At 45.0% G+C, this 20765-nt stretch overlaps 1 protein-coding gene across 1 annotated transcript; it reads left to right on the top strand.

Moving 5' to 3' along the window:
* The first annotated feature begins 16304 nt into the window (after nt 1-16304).
* On the top strand, nt 16305-20729 carry CUNH1orf174 (chromosome unknown C1orf174 homolog). Its single transcript, XM_089534524.1, has 3 exons — nt 16305-16391; nt 18155-18694; nt 19974-20729. The coding sequence occupies exons 1-3, from the start codon at nt 16377-16379 to the stop codon at nt 20088-20090; spliced, it is 672 nt and encodes a 223-aa protein (XP_089390650.1). The 5' UTR covers nt 16305-16376; the 3' UTR covers nt 20091-20729.
* Nucleotides 20730-20765: the final 36 nt, after the last annotated feature.

Raw genomic sequence — 20765 nt, forward strand, 5'->3', positions numbered from 1 at the left:
AATCCTATTGTGATCTTTTCTCGGCAAGATTTGTTCAGAGGAGGTGTACCACCATGGCATGCCTCTGAGGCTGAATACACAGACTTTACATGTAGACATTGATGGAGATATAGATTGATATCGGGTGCAATGTCTTCTCCTTGCCAACCCAAGACAATCTACTCAAGACAACTGCAATGAAGCAAAGAGGAGGACGGTGCCATAAATTGTGAAAAGCATCTCCTGAAACGGCGTTTCGCACACAGGGGAAGGAGGCATCATGTGCCCTTGGAGGAAAGGACCTTCTTCGTCGTCTTCTTTTTAATGGATAATTACAATTCGAGAACCTTCCCTTCCTGGAAGCTCTCTGAGATCATTAAAGGTAGGAGCTTTCTAACGTCGGGAAAGTCTTGATTTACCAGGGGCTGCATACTCAAATGCGGCTTTCCGCTCCTGGCTGCCAACCTGATTTGCAATATCATCAGCGCAAATGGGCTTTTCGGTCGAGGGATCGCTGGAAGGACAGCCGCCGAGCCATTTCTTCCCAAGAGGCAGGTCAAGGCACCGGTTATGGGTGGCACAGGTCCAGGTCCAGATTTTGGTATCTAATCTGGAGAAGCACCACACGAGAAATGGAGCCTTCATCTCTAATATTTGTCCACCAAAATATCATTTTCTGCATAGAAAAAGGTGCTTCCTTTGCATCATGCATTTTCCTACCAAAACAACCGTGCACCAATTTTGTGCAGCTTTCCATCAGTCCAGGATTCGTCTAGTTAAGGTGACTTTGACACTCAGAAAACATGTGCTTCTCTGCCATTTGTGGAATTTTATCAATGCTCTTTCCATGCGTTCCAGTTATGGCGGGGGAAAAGAGAGTGGGCCGCAAGAAGCGACTCCCGCCGTCTTCACCTCCGCTGCCCTCCTCAACCTGTCTCCCTTGTATAATTCATTCCCTACTAATTGAAGGTTAAATGTAATATTGAATGTTTGGGACTTTCATTACCCGTTCCTGATGGCTTTCTTTATGGCAGGAGGCTGCTTTTTAAGAGCCTTTTCATTTCCTAGCCTAGCAACCGTGAAAGACACAAAAGACACACTCTTTTTTCCACGCATGCATGTGTTTAGTAGCCGGGCTGTCTATGGATACGAATGGGTTTTCATTGGGGCCGACTCAATAGATCTTCGGTGGAGAATTATAAAACTCGGCTAATAAAATTCACAGAACACAGATGAAGCTACTTAGGATGAGTCGAAAGCCATGAAAATCAAATCCAACAGCGTCGCCACAAATTAAGAAAAGGCTATAGCCTCATGGTTTGCAAAGTCCCAGGACGTTGCTCCAAAGTATTTTTTCTTTATCGTTTCTTTCTAAAGAAATATTCCTATTCCCACTTTGTATCTAAAAATCTCAGGGCGATGTAAAATCACATCAACTGAACCAATGCTCAGACAATGCACCATACTCAGATTTCTGTACATTAATCCCCATGTAAGCAATGGATTTCCACATTTTTTTCAGATGTGCAAAAATATATAGGAGGGAGCGCATTGGGAGACCATCCATTATTATGGTGGCTGGGCATATTCGATAGAAAAGGGATGCACATTGCTTATGGGGGGATAGAATATATATAGGGAATGGGGACTCAATGGGGCATCCAAGGGCATGGCTGCCTGGCTAAGAACATGAGGAGGAGCACTTGGTTGTTTATTCAAGTCATTGCTGACTTATGGCGACCCTAAGGCCAAGCTGTAATGGGGTTTTATTGACGGGATTTGGTCAGAAGAGGTTGGTCACAAGGCTGAGAGACTTACCCAAGATCGACCAATGTGTTTCATGACCAAGCCAGGAATCGAACCCTTGTCTCCAGAGTTGGAGTCCAACACTCAGACCATGCTGGATCTCTAATACAAATCAAGGATGATGGGTCGACCCATGATTACTACCCTACTCTTACTGTCTATGCTGCATTTCCATGTTCAGACACAACATGCAACCAACCATGGAGCGGCAATAACAAAGGCTAGCAAATCCTGCATCTGATGAAGAAGACCAGGTCTACAAAACCTTTGTCCAGTCCATGCATCTGATGAAGTCTACCAATGCTCATGCCAGTTCACTCCATGCATGAATGGCAGAAGTGAAGGACAAATAATCAGATTAATGACAGAGGCAGGGAAACAACCAACCTTCCAGGGATGACCGTTGCCTTAAAGACCTGTTTCAAAACCTTCAGAAACATCTAACCAGAGAGAAAACAGACGATTGGCATTTCATCCCCGAACTCTTCTCCATCTTATATCAAGCGCAGGCGCCTTTTCCTTCCGCTTTCTGAAAGCGTGCCATTAAAACAAAAATCTGGGCCCATTAGCGTTCGTAGCGCAAGGTAGCGAGAAGCCTACTTCTTGCCGAAGGCAGGTCCATAAATCTCCAGCCTTAGATCTTAAAAACCAATCAGGGATGTTAAAGGGACGTAGATTGGAAAGGTACGCATCGCCTGAAATTTATTTAAAACCTCATAAGTCAAGTTAGAGCTCTTTCAGATCTGTCCTAAATCTCGCTGGAGGCGATGGAACTCTTTTAAAAGAAAATCAAGAAGGATCAGTAAAGTGTTAATATTCATTTGAAAAACAAAGTGGTCTGGAGAGAAGGAAATTGGGGATTGTATTAATAATCCTGCCCTACCCAACGGATCTTTTGGAGGCCCATATCCTGCATTGACTACTTAGTTACAAATACATAACTAAGTAGTGCCTCCAAGTCCACCTTAACAACCAGCAGCTCCATCCAGAGAAGGAGCTCTGTTTAGCTGCTGATCGGGGCAGAAGGATGGATTTTCCAGCTTTTTCCTGCCAGCAAATAAGGCAACAAGGAGGGATCCTTCTTCTGATTGTCGCAGAAACATTATGGAAACATTATGTTCCTTGCAATCCTATCCACAGGCGAACAGACCTCCTTCAGCCAAAGCAGCTGCTGGTGGTTAAGATGGGTTCAGGGCAACCTTTGCAATCATGGCAACAGTACCACAATCCTGACTCTGCAGCATTACTGAATACTGAACCTGCCATATTCCCAAACTCCCTCCAACATTCATAAGGTCATCCCCCTCCCCCGGCCTTTGGCTACAGCTTTCCTCCTGCTTTCATCCCTCAAGGACCACTGCTAAAACTGCGCTTGTTGCTCATGCACTTTTAGGCTGCATCAATAGACGTCTAGTGTCTAGATCAAGGGAAGTAATAATGCCACTCTATTCTGCTTTGGTCTGTTCTGGAATAAACTTGTGTCCAGTTCTGTGCAAAACAATTCAAAAAGGACATTGAGAAACTGGAGCCACGTGTCCAAAGGAGGACAAATAAAATGGTGAAGGGTCTGGAAACCATGAAGCCCTATGAGGAAAGACTGAGGGAGCTAAGGGATGTTTAGCCTGGAGAAGAGAAGGTTAAGAGGTGATATGATAGCCCTGTTTAAATACATGAAGGGATGTCATATTGAGGAAGGAGCAATCTTGTTCTCTGCTGCTCTAGAGAATAAGATGGAAGCTCCAGGAAAAGAGATTGCAGCTCAACATTAGGAGGAACCTCCTGAGAGTAAGGGCTGTTTGACAGAGGAACACACTCCTTCCTTGGAGATTGTAGTGGAGTCTCCTTCCTTAGAGGTCTTTAAACAGAGGCTGGATGGCCATCTTTCAATGGGGATGCTTTGACTGAGAGTTTCTGCATGGCAGAAGAAGGGGGTTGGACTGGATCACGGCCCTTGCGGTCTCTTCCATCTCTACGATTCTATGATTCAATGATCCCCATCCCCACAAGTCTTGCATTACTAGAGCCATTCATGGTCTGGTTATAAAGGTTCTTCCTGGGCAATAGTTCACTCCATGCATCTGATGAACTAGACCAAATCTATGAAAGCTTATGCCTGGTTTATGCATTTGATGAAGCAAAACCAGTCTACAAAACCTCATGCTTAGTTCATGCATCTGATGAAGTAGAACAAGTCTACAAAACTTTATATCAGTTCATTGCATGCATCTGATGAAGAAGACCAAGTCTACAAAAGTTTATGTCTAGTTCATAGATCTTATGAAGCAAACCAAGTCTACAAAAGCGTATGCCCAGTTCATGCATCTGATGAAGAAGACCAAATCTACAAAAGTCCAGGCTAAAACATCTTTTGCACAGTTAGTCTCAAAGGTGCTACAAGGACCCTTTGCACACTGAGCATGGAGTTACACATCTGTAACTATAGCTCCAATACAAAACTCCAACACAAAACGCCACCCTTAGTTTCCAGCTGCCCCTCTTTCGAGGGTGGCTTCATCTGCAGGAATTACCAAAGTATTTGTTTCCCCTCTTTAGCCCCACAAACACCCTTCGCTGAATCATTTATTAGTCAAGTATGTCGAAAGCAGCTGGCAGGAAGAAGAGACTGTCGTAAAATTTTACCATGCAATACTTGCCCGCTCAGCGCTGTCCCTGCTGTTAAAGACACAGCTGCAGAGGCCAGCTGAGACGTTGGCAACGCCAGAGAAAGCCAGGAAGGGGCCAGGAAAAGAGCCAAGCTCTTGACCTTTCCTGAGATACTGGCTCCTTTTAGCTAGCCCCAATTCTCCCTTTTTCAAAGCTAAAACTATATACGCTGTGTCCCCCCCAAAAACAGCTAATACCAGTTTATGGTGGTTATTTGAAGGCTATGTACACGCATTTATATTAAAGAATATATATTATAACAATGATTTAATCAATAGTTACAAATTCCATCTTAAATTGCAATTGTAGGTAAAGCGTTCAGAATTACTATCCCTGCAAAGCAACGTACCACACATCTACAGCGCTATATAAATAAAGAATCAAAATCAAGATAATAATAATAATAATAATAATAATAATTCACTTAAAGTTTTTCTTGTAATTTTGCCACGCTTCTCTGCCATTGCAATCTTTAATGCTGCAAGTGCATTTGGTTTTCCAGCATTAACTCTATTCAAATAACTTGTTCTGTTCATTTATTGTTAGGCAATCTGCTTTGTTAATTTTATTGGTGCTGAGAACTGCTATGTATTTTTAGCTAATTATTGCTATTGTGAATTGCTTCGTTATTTTGTTGTTACTGTTTATTTGCTTTGTACTTTCTTTACTGTTGTAACCCGCCCTGATTCCTTGTGATTGGGTGGGCTATAAATAAATCATTATTATTATTATTATTATTATTATTATTATTATTAAATAAATAAATAAATAAACTCTATTTTTCAGGTGCAGGAAGAAGCTGTTATGGGAGCATACATTTTAGGATGGACATCTTATCTATCTCAGGAAGGGAACATCTAGGGCTTGGGAAGTATGATGATGATGATGATGATAATAATAATAATAATAATAATAGGATTTATTTATATCCTGCCCAATAATAATAATAATAATAATAATAATAATAATAAATCACTGGGAAAGCCTTAGCACTCATATCTATGGGGTCTATGGGGAATGCATGACCCATGATTCCCGCTTTTGCCTTGTAAGAATTGCAGAGAGAGAGGCTTGAACCCCAGGCAATACCTGGAACAACGGTCTCTCTCTATGCAATTACCTGCAATGTGAAAATGGCCTTTTTCTTCCTGCTTCTCTCTCTCTCTCTCTTGCAGCAAGGCCCTTTTAGTGCCACTAAATAAAGCAATAAAGGCATACATGGCCAAGCTTTACTGGGCAGAAATCTGTTTTGCTGCTTCCCAATTAGGTTTTTATCACCGCCTGGCATGCCGAGGGAGGGATGGGGCTGTCCTGGAGCCAGGGTTTCCGGGGTCAGAGTCGGGTAGGACTTTTCCATTCGCAAGAACAGTGGCATCCCATATTACCAGGCCTACGGCTCTCTGTTCCCAATAAACTCAACTGCAGTCCCTATAATCTCTGTCTGGAGGATGTGGGTTTCCCTGGGTGAAATCTCTGGGTTAGATTAATGGTGATAATGGTGTCGTTCTATTCTGCTTTGGTCAGGCCTCACCTGGAATAATGTTGTGTCTGGGCACCAGAGTTCAAGAAGGATGCGTAGACACTGGAGAAAGTCCAGAAGAAGGTGACCAAAACGGTGAAGGGTCTGGAAACCATGAAGTCCTATGAGGAAAGACTTAGGGAGATGCTGGGGATGTTTCACCTGGAGAAGAGAAGGTTAAGAGAGGACATGAAGGGATGTCACACTGAGGATGGAGCGAGCTTGTTTTCTGCTGCCCCAGAGAAGAGGACATGGAGCAATGGATGCAAGTTATAGGAAAAGAGATTCCAGTTTCTTCATCATTCACAGATTAAGAGCAAGCTTGTTTTTCTGCTGCTCCAGAGAAAAGGACATGGAGCAATGGGTTCAAGCTACTGGAAAAGATTCCACCAAAATGGTGAAGGGTCTCGAAACCATGAAGTCCTATGAGGAAAGACTTAGGGAGATGCTGGGGATGTTTCACCTGGAGAAGAGAAGGTTAAGAGGTGACATGAGAGCCCTGTTTAAATATTTGAAGGGATGCCAGATTGAGGAGGGAGCAAGCTTGTTTTCTGCCGCTCCAGAGAATAGGACCCAATGGAGCAATGGATGCAAGCTGCAGGAAAAGAGATTCCAGTTTCTTCATTATTCACAGATGAAGAAGAGAAAGTTAAGGGGTGACATGATAACCCTATTTAAGTATTTGAAGGTAGGCCATATTAACAATGGATCAAACTTTTTTTCTGCTGCTCCAAAGAATAAAACCCGGAGCAATGGATTCAAGTTATAGGAAAAGAGATTCCACCAAAATGGTGAAGGGACTGGAAACCATGAAGTCCTATGAGGAGAGACTCTGGGAGCTGGGGATGTTTAGTCTGGAGGAGAAAGGTTAAAGCCCTGTTCAGATATTTGAAGGGATGTCATATTGAGGAGGGAGCAAGCTTGTTTTCTGCTGCTCCAGAGAATGGGACATGAAGCAATGGATTCAAATTACAGGAAAAGAGATTCCACCTAAATATTAAGAAGAACGTCCTGATGGTAAGAGCTGTTTGGCTGTGGAAGATGCTCTCTTGGAAAATGGCAGAGTCTCCTTCTTTGGAGGTTTCCAAACAGCTCTTGGATGGCCATCTGTTTCTGGGGTGTTTTGACTGTGAGTTCCTGCATGGCAGAATGGGGTTGGACTGGATGGTCTTTGGGGTCTCTTCCAACTCTATGATTCTAGATGAACTGAATCAATTGCTGGATTATAAATCGACACATTGGTCAATCCCTCTGGCCCTATGGGTCTCCCCTGGTGGCACTAGCAGCAAGGGTTAGGGTTTGGCTAATTTGGGCCTCATTCCTGCTACCTTTTAAACCGGATTGCAAATAGGTTTGGACCGTTTTAAACTAACATGGTTTGCATTTGAACCAAATCATTGAAGCCAAAGTGATTTGGAGCAGGGGGGCATGCGCTAGACCCATTTAACCTGCATCTCTTTGACGCTGATTTTTTCCTCATCTTTTTGGATAAATCGATTCTATGCAAGTGTGAACCAGATGTGGATTGGATTCAATTTAAATTTGCCCTCCAGAGGGCTGGAGCGGGTCCATTTTGAATGGATTCATGCGTCAATGTGAACCGCAAGTGAATTATTTTACAGGGGGGGGATGTGATTGGAGCAAACATAGTGGGAACCACGCTCCACTGTCGAATCTGTGCGTCGATTCGGATCGCAAACCGATGTATTTGTAAGTGGGAGTGAGGCCATGAACTGTTTAATAACTCAACATTGTGTTACTTGACCACTTTGGTGGGATGCGATATATCATGTTTGGTGGGAGGGAAGGGTTATTGAAACTTGCCCATAAAGCGCATACAGTAGACCCTTGTTATACGCTGGGGTTTGGTTCCAAGATCCCTCGTGTATAACAAAATCCGTGTATGCTCAAGACCCATTAAATATAATGACATAGCATAATGATGTCCCTTATAAAAAATGGAAAATCAAGGTTTGATATTTGAAATTTATACTTTTTTTGAACATTTTCAAACAGTGTATGCTTGAATCCGTGTATAAAAAATCCGTGTATAAGAAGGGCCGACTGTATTTCAACTTGGCCTCAGAGGGAGCGATCAGGCAGACCCAGCAACATCAGGAACAGCCTAAAGGAAGAGGCCCCTCCCTCCTCAACTGTCATCTTGGCCTCAGAGGGAGCGATCAGGCAGACCCAGCAACATCAGGAACAGCCTGAAGGAAGAGGCCCCTCCCTCCTCAACTGTCATCTTGGCCTCAGAGGGAGCGATCAGGCAGACCCAGCAACATCAGGAACAGCCTAAAGGAAGAGGCCCCTCCCTCCTCAACTGTCATCTTGGCCTCAGAGGGAGCGATCAGGCAGACCCAGCAACATCAGGAACAGCCTAAAGGAAGAGGCCCCTCCCTCCTCAACTGTCATCTTGGCCTCAGAGGGAGCGATCAGGCAGACCCAGCAACATCAGGAACAGCCTGAAGGAAGAGGCCCCTCCCTCCTCAACTGTCATCTTGGCCTCAGAGGGAGCGATCAGGCAGACCCAGCAACATCAGGAACAGCCTGAAGGAAGAGGCCCCTCCCTCCTCAACTGTCATCTTGGCCTCAGAGGGAGCGATCAGGCAGACCCAGCAACATCAGGAACAGCCTAAAGGAAGAGGCCCCTCCCTCCTCAACTGTCATCTTGGCCTCAGAGGGAGCGATCAGGCAGACCCAGCAACATCAGGAACAGCCTGAAGGAAGAGGCCCCTCCCTCCTCAACTGTCATCTTGGCCTCAGAGGGAGCGATCAGGCAGACCCAGCAACATCAGGAACAGCCTGAAGGAAGAGGCCCCTCCCTCCTCAACTGTCATCTTGGCCTCAGAGGGAGCGATCAGGCAGACCCAGCAACATCAGGAACAGCCTGAAGGAAGAGGCCCCTCCCTCCTCAACTGTCATCTTGGCCTCAGAGGGAGCGATCAGGCAGACCCAGCAACATCAGGAACAGCCTGAAGGAAGAGGCCCCTCCCTTCTCAACTGTCATCTTGGCCTCAGAGGGAGCGATCAGGCAGACCCAGCAACATCAGGAACAGCCTGAAGGAAGAGGCCCCTCCCTTCTCAACTGTCATCTTGGCCTCAGAGGGAGCGATCAGGCAGACCCAGCAACATCAGGAACAGCCTGAAGGAAGAGGCCCCTCCCTCCTCAACTGTCATCTTGGCCTCAGAGGGAGCGATCAGGCAGACCCAGCAACATCAGGAACAGCCTGAAGGAAGAGGCCCCTCCCTCCTCAACTGTCATCTTGGCCTCAGAGGGAGCGATCAGGCAGACCCAGCAACATCAGGGACTGCCTGAAGGAAGAGGCCCCTCCCTCCTCAACTGTCATCTTGGCCTCAGAGGGAGCGATCAGGCAGACCCAGCAACATCAGGAACAGCCTGAAGGAAGAGGCCCCTCCCTCCTCAACTGTCATCTTGGCCTCAGAGGGAGCGATCAGGCAGACCCAGCAACATCAGGAACAGCCTGAAGGAAGAGGCCCCTCCCTCCTCAACTGTCATCTTGGCCTCAGAGGGAGCGATCAGGCAGACCCAGCAACATCAGGAACAGCCTGAAGGAAGAGGCCCCTCCCTCCTCAACTGTCATCTTGGCCTCAGAGGGAGCGATCAGGCAGACCCAGCAACATCAGGAACAGCCTGAAGGAAGAGGCCCCTCCCTTCTCAACTGTCATCTTGGCCTCAGAGGGAGCGATCAGGCAGACCCAGCAACATCAGGAACAGCCTGAAGGAAGAGGCCCCTCCCTTCTCAACTGTCATCTTGGCCTCAGAGGGAGCGATCAGGCAGACCCAGCAACATCAGGAACAGCCTGAAGGAAGAGGCCCCTCCCTCCTCAACTGTCATCTTGGCCTCAGAGGGAGCGATCAGGCAGACCCAGCAACATCAGGGACTGCCTGAAGGAAGAGGCCCCTCCCTCCTCAACTGTCATCTCGGCCTCAGAGGGAGCGATCAGGCAGACCCAGCAACATCAGGAACAGCCTGAAGGATGAGACTTCTCCCTCCTTTAACTGTCACATTGTATTTTGTATTGTACTGCAATTTTTTACTGTATACCGCTATGATCATTGCGGAATAGCGGTCTATAAATAAAATGTATTATTGTTATTATTATTATACCAACTGTGTTTCTTTATTACAAAATTTATTCCTTTTTGGGAAGCCAGCATAGATAATTATTGTTCACAAAGTAGGCTTGATCTCGAAATAGCTGAGAGGCAGCGGGTTCCAGCGAGAAGAAACCTGCGGAGTTTAAGTAATAAGCTGTTTCCTTCAAGCGGTGGCCCTTGCGTCTTTGAGAAAGAAAGAATTCAGCTCATTTTTTAAAGTCTCTTACTATATCCAATGACACCAGCGATCTGTCATATCTATTTTAATTGGAAGAGAAGCCTGGGAGGTGTGTGTGTGTGTGTGTATTCAGATTTGGGTAAACCTGAGCCTTGGGAAAAAAACCTTTATATAAAAGGAACGGTATCATTTCACCCGGACCATAAATAGGCTTTGCATTTCCATTTCAAGCAACATTCCCCATTAAAATCCATTCAAGGTGTCAAAGTGATATAGGAACCAGAAGGAAAACCTCACACAAGTTGCTAAGGCCCTTCGTGTTACATTTGTTGAATTGTTATATTGCATTTATCAAGGGGTCTTCCAGGGACCCCACATGACGTTTCAATATTACCCCAGACATCCACTGCACATAACTGACAAATGGGATCCAATCTCACATCGCAGACTCGGAGCGATGGGTTATTAGGAGGGAGTCCAAACAGACGCTTACTTCAAAAAGAAAGGAGTTTGCAAATTGTGGGTTGCTTGATGTCTTGGCGCCTGGGGAAAAAGGAACAAAATACATCACACCATCCCTGCAGGGTGGCAATGTGGATCAGAAACAGGTAGGAATCCTGTTGGGATCCGTTGTTGTTGTGTGCCCTCATGTCTGACGTATGGTGACCCTAAGGCGCACCTATTGTGTTGAAGGTAAGTCAACACATAGGACCTTCTCACACGAGGCACTGACCGCGCTGGAATTGTGGCCCAAATGCTTCAGAAGCGCAGAGGTGAGATTGCCGGCCGCGCTTCTGGAACGTCACTGAAGTGCATCCCGTCGAAGAATCATCCACGGAGCAGCTGTCTCCATGATAATGGCATCTTCCGTTGTGCAAAAAAATGGCCGCTCCGCGAACGTTTTGAGAACAGAAGAACAGCGAAATGCCTCAATGACATTTGAGAAGTGTGACTGAAGCATTTGGGCCACGATTCCAGCGCGGTCAGTGCCTCATGTGAGAAGGTCCATAGGTAAATCTGTTGTAGTTGTTGTTGTGTGCCTTCAAGTCATTCCCCACTTATAGAGACCTATCATGGGTCATAGTCCAATGCGCAAACCACAATGCATCTGCAACTCGTCGTTGTGTGACTTCAAGTCGTTTCCAACTTATGGAGACCCCAAGGTGACTGTAGGCCATGTATTGTTATGTTGCCCTTTTTGTAACTGTTACCGTCGCATTTTTATTTATCCAATTCTCAGGCGATTAAATCGATTCCAATCCGCATCTGGTACACACTTGCGTGGAATTGATTTATCAAAAAAGACGCAGGAGGAAAAAAATAATCGGTGTCAAAAAACATGGGTTAAATGGGTCTAGCGCATGCCCCCACCTCTCCAAATCGGTTTGCATGTGAACCAAGATCATTTAAACCGCTTCAAACCAATTTGAGAAACCGGTTTAAAATGTAGTGGGCATGAGGCCAAAGAGAAAAGGAAGAAAAGTGAAGAGGAAGAGGAGAAAAGAGAGAAGGAGAGGAGAAGAAACGGAGAATGGGGAAAAGGAGGAACAAGAAAGGGAGATTGTGAGAATGGATGGTTTGAAAGCAGCAACAATGGAAGAAAGCATGAGGATGGAAGCATCTCCTCCATGTGCAAAGTCTAATGATCTCTCACCACAGAAACCAAAACCTTCGCAGCCGGCGAGCGGAAGGAAGAGGCCTTCTTCTTTTCCTCTCCAGGCCTCACGGCGCATAATGCTGCCCTTGTCGCCTTTATTTTGCAATGAGGGGGTCATACCTCTAACTGGAAACAAAAAGGTGGAAGGGAGGGAATTAACTTTTAGGTTGCATCCGCGGAGTCTTTAATGAAATGGCCCGAGGTGCCATAGAATTTCTTCTTTTTCACGAAAGCCAGCGGTGCGCCTGGTTAGAGAACAAACGCTATTTGGAGCAGGTCGATCGGATCCTCTGCGGGTAACATGGCCTGCAGCTCCCTCTCAAAGCCTGCGCATGGCAAGCAGGGATTATATATACACACGCACAGCATCCTTCTCCTCCTGGCCAAAGTCTGGATGGCATTTAAATCCCCAAATACATGACGCAGAGCCAAAAGGGTGTCATCATGCCGTGCCACGGCTGATATGGTGCCCTACAAGAAGGAGATGCATTTTGCTGCTGCTTTTTGCTTCCTCCGAAGGCCAGATTGAGGCCGTGGCATGCGGCTGCAGCGGCCCCAATCCAGGGCAAAAAGGAGTGGTGTCATGTAATCGGTGTATTTTTTGTTGGTATGTTATTTGCATATATATATATATATATATATATATATATATATATAAATAGAATCATAGAGTTGGGAGAGACCCCAAGGGCCATCCAGTCCAACCCCATTCTGCCATGCAGGAAATCTCAATCAAAGCATCCCCATTGACAGATGGCCATATATATATAAAACATATATACGTACAGTCCTCCCTCTGTTCTCGCAGTTTTTGGACTTGCGACCCTTGCTTATGCGCAAGGGATAAACAGAGAGAGAATGAATGTGGCACACACCTGCACAGCCCCCCCCCCCCACACACACACCCAAGCCTATATTCAAGACAATGGGGCTTGAATATATGCAAAACTCCAATGGAGCGACTGTGTGTGTGTGTGTGTGTGTGTGTGTGTGTGTGGTAAATATATATACACTTGTCCCTCCATATTTGCGGCTTTGATATTTGCGGATTTAATTACTCACAGATTTGATTAATACGTTCTCTCTATGAATATCTAGGTCCTTCAGCGCAACTCTATGGTCAAATTTAACTAAAAGTGGCACTGAAAGACCTAGAGATTCCTAGAGAGGACACTCTCCTAGGCCTTTATAGCTCCTCCAGTGCGTCTCTATGGTCAGTGTCTGTTGGACATTGACCACAGAGTTGCCATGGAGGACCTAGAGATTCCTAGAGAGGTGTCTTCTCAAGTAAAACCATGGTGTTTTTGTTATTTGCACTTTTTCCATATTCACGGTGAGGGTCTTGTGCCCCTAACTCTAGTGAATGTGGAGGGACAAGTGTGTGTGTGTGTATTATAAATAACTATATATTTATAAATAATAATTAAGATTGCCAGGCTCTGGGGATTGCAAACTGAAAGCAGAAAGGAAACACAAAGAGAGAGACAGAGTAGGAAGGACTGCGCTACAGATGTCAGAATGGATATTATGGCCCCAGAAAGTGAGCTCTGCCGAAGATGAAAAGCAGATCTACCAGGATGAGGCAGCGGCGTTGTTTCGATTGCCGTTCGTGCCGCATGCGCTGCGAGAATAACCGTTCCCAGCAGCCGCATGCAAGCCATTGAGCTGGAATCGCCCTCCGCTTTCCCTGGTCTGGCTCCAGGCGATGCCTGGGGTGATGCCAGAAGCGATCCTTTTTAATGTGCGCCGGGCTTTTCGAAACGAAAGTGCGCGGATATGAAAAGCGTCAGGAGGAACAACCAGGGACTTGGAGGAAGCCGGATGCTGTCGCTGCCACAGTTTATGGGTCAACAGTCCAGAAAAAAATTAATAATCGCTGTCAATTTACATTGGCGAATGCTGGCGGACATCTTGCAACCATTAGTTAATGCTTCCAGGACAGATTACGCTCTTGCCTTTCGCCAGAGGATGGTTCTCATATATATGTATATCTGTGTGTGGGCTTTAGGGCTGCCATGAGTCGGAAATGACTTGAAACAGCAACGGATGGCGCACCGATCTGGAACAATGGCGGGGTTGTTGCGTCCGCACACCGGAAACAGCAATTTGACATGAACTTATCATTCATCTTTTCCCCTTTGAATGTAAATGCAACAAGATTTGAATTCTCAGTTTATCAGCAATGAACTGAACACATTGACACTTTTCTTCTTGAACCCAGGGGTGCATCTACACTGTAAACATAATGCAGTTTGACCCCACTTTTGACGGCCAAGTTTGACAGGATGGAGCCTTGGTTGGTAAAGTGGTGTCAAACTGGATTATTTATGCAATGTGGATGCATCCTGAAAAGGCTAAACCACTTACAAAACTACTCATTCTAGAAAGCCATAGCATGGAGCCATTGCAGTTAAAATGGTATCAAACTGGATGACTTCTGCAGTGCAAACTTTTCTCTGTCCCTCCATCGTTCATATTGCCGACCTGCTTTGGTAAAGCTCTGTATACATTTCATGTCAACGTGACAATGGCAGGAATTTAATAAACCGGTGCATCAAATATTCATCCCGATACAGAGGCGTAAGTCATTTTCAACGTGCCAAAACCAATGCAGCCGGTTCATTTTTAATGAGACGCCTGTAAAACAGGTTTCCCGGTCTCCGACGAGCGGATGCAGCAACACAATACATTTACACAACGCAAGGGCTTCTGCGTTGTTGGCCTTGTTGCCATTGCTTTCCCCCCCCTTTATATTAAACTCCCCAAAGAACCGGCGCTAAATAATGCAAGACGTTTACAAAGAGACCTTCTGTTTTCTGGAAGCGCTTTGCTCTCTGGGTCAGGAATTGAGGAACATTTGATACAAGGCACTTTCTTTTTTGGTACCACTTTCAGATTTCCAATTTCTAAGGCTGCGTCCGCACTGCAGAAATAACCCAGTTTGACGCCACTTTAACTGCCATGGCTCTATGCTATGAAATGATGGGTTTTTTAGTTTCGCAAGATATTTAGTCTCCTCAGGCTGCATCCGCACTGCAAAAATAATCCAGTTTGACACCGCTTTAATCTTGGGATTTTGAGTTTTGCAAGATATTTAGTCCTCTGAGGCTGCATTCGTACTGCAGAAATAACCCTGTTTGATACCGCTTTAACTTCATGCTATGGAATGCTGGGATTGGTAGTTTTGCAAGATATTTGGCTTTCTCGGGCTGCATCCACATTGCAGAAATAACCCAGTTTGACGCTGCTTTAATGCCACGGCTCAATGCTATGGAACTTGTTGTTTGTTCTGGCATCAGATCCATCTGACAGAGAAGGCAAAAATATCTCACAAAGCTAGAAATCCCAGGATTCCATAGCATGTAACTCAAGATTAGGGAGAGACAGGGCCAGGTGTGTGGGACGACCACTCCCAGCATCCTGTGCATAAATGGGAGGTTCTGGGGAGGGGTTGCAGCGAGGGTATTGGAGGCGTTTTGCATTGCTCCGTGGCAAGGGCTCTGTCTCTCTGCTTTTCAGCCAAAGGTTCAACTCGCGATTCCTTGCTTTGCGCTGCCACCTAGTGGCCAAAGGGGGAAGTACAGCAGGGTTCATTTCAAGGCAGTTTTTAAAGGAAACCTGCATTTGCCAAACTTCATTTCATCAGTATTTCCTAAGAGTTTGGACCAGACTTTCTTACCCCTTTTTAACCCTGGAGGAACCCTTGGGATAATCCCAAATGCAAGGAACCCTTGCGCTTTTGTTGTTGTCGGGTGCCTTCAAGCTGTTTCCGAACCTATCATGGGGATGTAGCAAAATAATATAATGTCATAACAATTATTATTATTATTATGTTATATTATATTCTAGTATTTTATTATTTATATTATTATATTATATATTTGTTTATTATAACATAATATAATATGCTATTATTATTATTATTTATATTATTATTATATTATAATATATTGTAGTAGTAGTATTTATATTATGATATTTAATAATAATAAATAACAGGTGTGTCTTGTAGAGCAGTCTGAACAGTGGGAATTTCAGATCCAAACTACAATCCCAGGATTCAAAGGAGGGGAACTGGAGCTGGCAAACTGGTATTTAAAAGATACCGAGATAGCATAGTGCTCTAGACTTTTCGTAGCTCTGTATCCCGTGCTTGGCAACCTTGCCCTCTACAAAGATGGCCGCAGAAACCTCTGAGCCGCCTTTGACTATTCACGAACTGCCTGAAGGAAATAGGTCTCTTTTAGAGGGATGCCCTCAACAAAGATGGCGACACTGGTTCCTCTCAGAGGGGTAAAGAAACCTCGGGAATAGGAGGCGGGGCTAATGACTCGGGGAGGCGGGCTTCTTGTGTGCGTCCTGATTGGAGGAGGGTCTAGAGCGGAAGTAGCCGGAAGTCAGGGGATGGAACCAGTGGAGCGGACCGGGTTGGGGACTAGCGGCCTCCTCCATGAGGCCCAGGAGGGTGAGCGCTCATTTGAATACGCTGATTTATGCAAATACATGCTAATATGGGCCTAAGGTTGGCGGCCATTTCAGGTTGTCCATTTTCCCCCTCATGCTTTGTTAGTCTCCAAAACAGCCCTGCGAGGGAGGCCCAAGAATGCTATGGAATTCTGGGAATGTGTAGTTTTGTGAATTATATATATATATATATATATATATATATATATGGCAATTAATGATTGGTATATTTGAACAATGACATATATATATAGAGAGAGAGAGTGAGAGAGAGAGAGTCATTCAAGTATACAAATCATTAATTCTTTTATATATATATATATATATATATATAGTGTCATTCAAGTATACAAATTGTCAATTCATGTGTGTGTGTGTATATATATATATATATATTTAATGGCTATATATATGTGTGTGTGTGTGTAATGAAAACATATATATATATATATATATATACACATACACATACAGTAGTCATGATTCAAGTATAGAAACCCTTGACTCTCCTTTCCTTCCTCCTGTTGCTGCATCTCTAAAAGGGACGGAGCCCCTTCCGTTCCTTCGCCCAAATCTCTCTCCCAAAGGCCCCAATCACTCTCCTGCCAATGAAGCTCCCCTGGGTTTCCTTGGCGTTAATCCCTTTTCCTTCGAGGGAAGAAGTGCTGTGTCTCCTTTTTCCATCGCACTCTTTCTCCACGATCCCTCTTTCCAGTTCCCTCCTCTTCTTCCCTCCGTCTCTTATTCTTCACATCTCTTCTCTCTTTCATGGCTTTCTGGCTGCCGTCCTCATTTCTTTTTGCGTTACTCTATGACAGGTGTCCATTCTTCCTTGGCTTTTCCATTTCAAAAGTGAACCAGCAGAACTAGGAAAGACTTGGTTTCAGTCAGGCTTCAAACGCTTCCCTGAAGAACTGGCTTTTAATGATTTAACGAGGAATCGTCATTTTTCATTGCAAAGGCATTACTGTTTAATATAACCTTGAGGCCTATTCCGAGATTTAGGTTTCATTAGAAGAGACATACAGACTAAGCAATTCTTCTGAATAGCTTTAAGATTAATTTGCAATTAATTTAAAAATGGGTTATGAAGATGATTTAAGGCTGCATTTGCTCAGACCTTCTTGGTCTCCTTGCCTTCTCTGCCATTGACCTTCTCTGTCTTTCTTTAGGCCTATCTTAGGTCCAACCCACACTGCAGGAATAACCCAGTTTCAGACCACTCCAACTGCCCTGGCTCAGGGCTAGGGAATTCTGGGAATGGTAGTTTTGTGAGACATTTAGTCTTCTCTGAGAGAGCTCTGGTGCCACAGCAAACTACAGTTCCCAGAGTTCCCTAGTTTAATTCCCAGGCAATTGAAATTGGTGTCAAACTGGATTATTTCTGCAGTGTGTTTTGGACCTTAATTAACAAAGCCGCCATCAAAGAAGTTCCTTTTTACAAAGTCTTTCCACAATTGCGTTGTAATCCCATTTGGGTTTGAGTTGAGAAAGACTGTTTTAGGATGACTCTTAATAATAATAATAATAATAATAATAATAATAGAATCATAGAATCCCTACATAACAGTAATAAATAACATTTTAAACATTTTAAAAATCAATTGGAAACAATCAGAGCCAGGAAGGCGGGTTTTGAGGGGTATTCAGAGTATTAGTCCATTTTAGACTAATGATCTGCTTGCAGTGGAAGCAGCGGTCTTTTTTTCTTTTAAACTCTTTGGGATTATTATCTTTTTTAATTATTTGTTAATTTGTCGACAGGGTTCTTCACAGAAAGCGACCGACCCACGGCCGTCCAAGAAGCTGAAATGTGAAAAGAAGAACCCGGGGAAGTTAGAGGCGCAAAGAGACGACGATCATCGCGCCAGTGCCAGCCACAGACTTCGCTCAGGAGAACCTGCAGATAAGTCCTCCAACAAAGACAATCCGCACAATCGCACAATGATGCTGCAGAGCGAAGGGAAGCTGGAACACAAGATGGATGCCGAAATGCCAGCGGCAGAGCAACCCAGCCTCTGCATTCAGCCGTTAGCGTCAGATTCGGACATCTCTTTTCTAAAAAGTGACGGTGGAGCTCATTTCCAGCCCCACATTCAGAATGTGGAGGAAGAAGAAGAGGAGGAGGAGGAGGTAAAAGAAGAAGAGGAAAGCGGTGGAGCCGGGTTGTCCGATGACTCGGAGATGGAGCCAGAAGAAGCAGAGAACCCGTCGCTGGAGTTGGACAACAGTGCGTTCTTGAACGAGGATAGTAACCAGCCACTGCCGGTGGACCGGTTCTTTGGAAGCGTCGCGTTTGTGCAGGTAAGAGAAACGCAACAATTTGAACCAGGATTCAAAGGATAAGCCTGAGCATCCTTCCTCTGGTATATGCCTGAATAACCTTGGTGTGCCTGGGTGCCATATGTTTGGTTTCAAAGCCTCCAAGGCCACATAAACTGTAGCTGTCTTTCCGCCAGGAGGAAAAGACCTTTTTATTTAGCCTTTGGTTTTTAAGGCTCTTGCAGCAGGTATTGGTGGATACGTCTCACTTTGAACATCTTAAGGATATGGATAGGATTTGTGAAGTCAAAGGCTTCCATGGCCAACATCCATAGTTTTTTGAGGGTTTTTCAGGCTAGAACATAATAATAATAATAATAACATTTATTTATATTCTGCTTAATCACTTGGAATCCAAGCGGATTACAACAATAAAACAAGATACAGTTAAAATTCTAAGAAACCCCTAACCCTCCCCCCAGTATACAAACATAGTAATATTAAAAAGAAATTAAACCAGAGAGATATTAAAACAATAGTATAAAATCACAGTTAAAACCAATAGAAGAATTGTAAAAAAGAACTGTATACCAGGGGTCCAGATAGGATGGAAAAGGGGATGGAGAAAGAGGAGAGAAGTGAAGGGGGGAGGCAGGAAAATGGAGGTGGACCTAGTCTGGAAAGGCCTGTGGCCAGAAGAGATGGTCACATAGCTCGAAAATCCCACAACATCTATGGCTAGGCTTCTTGGTGGGATGAGAGCCGCCACTTGTGTGTTGGAGCCTTCCCAGATCCTGCTGGAGAGGCAGCATAAAAATGCAATTCCTGTCCTGTTCTATTCCATTCCGGAGCAGGGCTGGTTGAGTAGATGCCCAGAGAGGCTAGACTGGCACCCTCCTTGATCTCTGCTGTTTTTGAAGACTGGGCTCACAGAATTGTGCCGTACTCTCCATCTGTGTTTCGTTTATCTGTTGTTAATGGCTGTGTTTTTCACTGGTTTTGATTTTATGGATGGTTTAATGATTTTTTTAAAAAAAAACTTTTGTATTTGGTATGTTGTTCAGCTGTGTCTCTTTCAACCGCTACAACCCCTGCCTTGAGTTGCAGACTGGGACAACGGTGGTGATGGGGGGGGGGGGGGGGTGGCAGTAATAATAACAACAACAAGATGAACTGAACTCCAACGATTGTTCCTCCCAAACTTCAGCTCTAACACTTTGTTGGCTCTCCCATTTTGCCTTTGTAATCTCCTCCATTTCCATGCCCTGCTGAAGCCTCCCGGTTTTAAGGCTGAATTGGGCTGTGCTTTTTGTCCCCCCAGGATCCTCCGCCGGCTCCCCTCACAAGGCCCACCCCCAGCAGGAGAGAGTTCCGGAAGGCCCACTTCATAGCCAAGGACGACGATGACGAAGAGGAGGAGGAGGAGGAGGTCATTTGAGGGCCCAGAGCAGACCTTCCCCTTTCCGTTATCGCTTTCTCTCATGCAGCCAGGGACTAGAGCTCTGTCTCAACAGGGTGGCTTCTTCTTTGGAAAGGTCCATCCTGACATGGCCGCAGAGCCATGGACAGCAGGATTAAAAGAGGCCAGTTTGGGACTAGTATTTCCCTGAGAAAACCTCTTTGGACAGCACTGCTTACTGCAATGGTGAGAGAGGACGCATAGTTCTCAGAGACCCCGTAGTTTTCTCTCTCGCTGTTATTAGGCTTGCTTTTCTTGTTTTGGTGCCTGCTTTATTTGACCAAGGAGCAGGTTGTCTGCTTGATCTCTGCTGCTCACTCTGAAGCTGAGTGTGGGCATTCGATGTCCTTGTCCCTCTGGATGGGAGAGAAAACATGGCGACCTGTAACTGGTTTTGGGGACCTTGAGTCTTAACAGCACAACCTCTCAAAAGGGGCTTGGAGATGCAAAGAGAAATCTTAGGACGAACTATCTGCACATTCATGGTGCCCCAAACTTATTATAGTCCTTTCTTTTTCAAAGAGGTTGCCATCCCTTTTGACTACAATATTTTTGTTGGCCAAGGTTTGTGTAGCAGCAGTTAGAGCACTTGAGAACCAATTAAACAATACAACACTGCCTGTTTTGCAAAGTTATTCACAGCAGGGAGGAATC

This window comes from Sceloporus occidentalis, unplaced genomic scaffold (assembly GCF_023333645.1).
Source record: "Sceloporus occidentalis isolate IW3139 unplaced genomic scaffold, rSceOcc1.0.p SCAF_8, whole genome shotgun sequence".
Taxonomy (NCBI): domain Eukaryota; kingdom Metazoa; phylum Chordata; class Lepidosauria; order Squamata; family Phrynosomatidae; genus Sceloporus; species Sceloporus occidentalis.

What these genes read in the sequence shown, in the direction of transcription:
- CUNH1orf174 (XM_089534524.1), top strand. An exon ending in GAAGCGTCGCGTTTGTGCAG is followed by an intron (nt 18,695 to 19,973) that starts GTAAGAGAAACG and finishes TTGTCCCCCCAG; the next exon opens with GATCCTCCGCCGGCTCCCCT.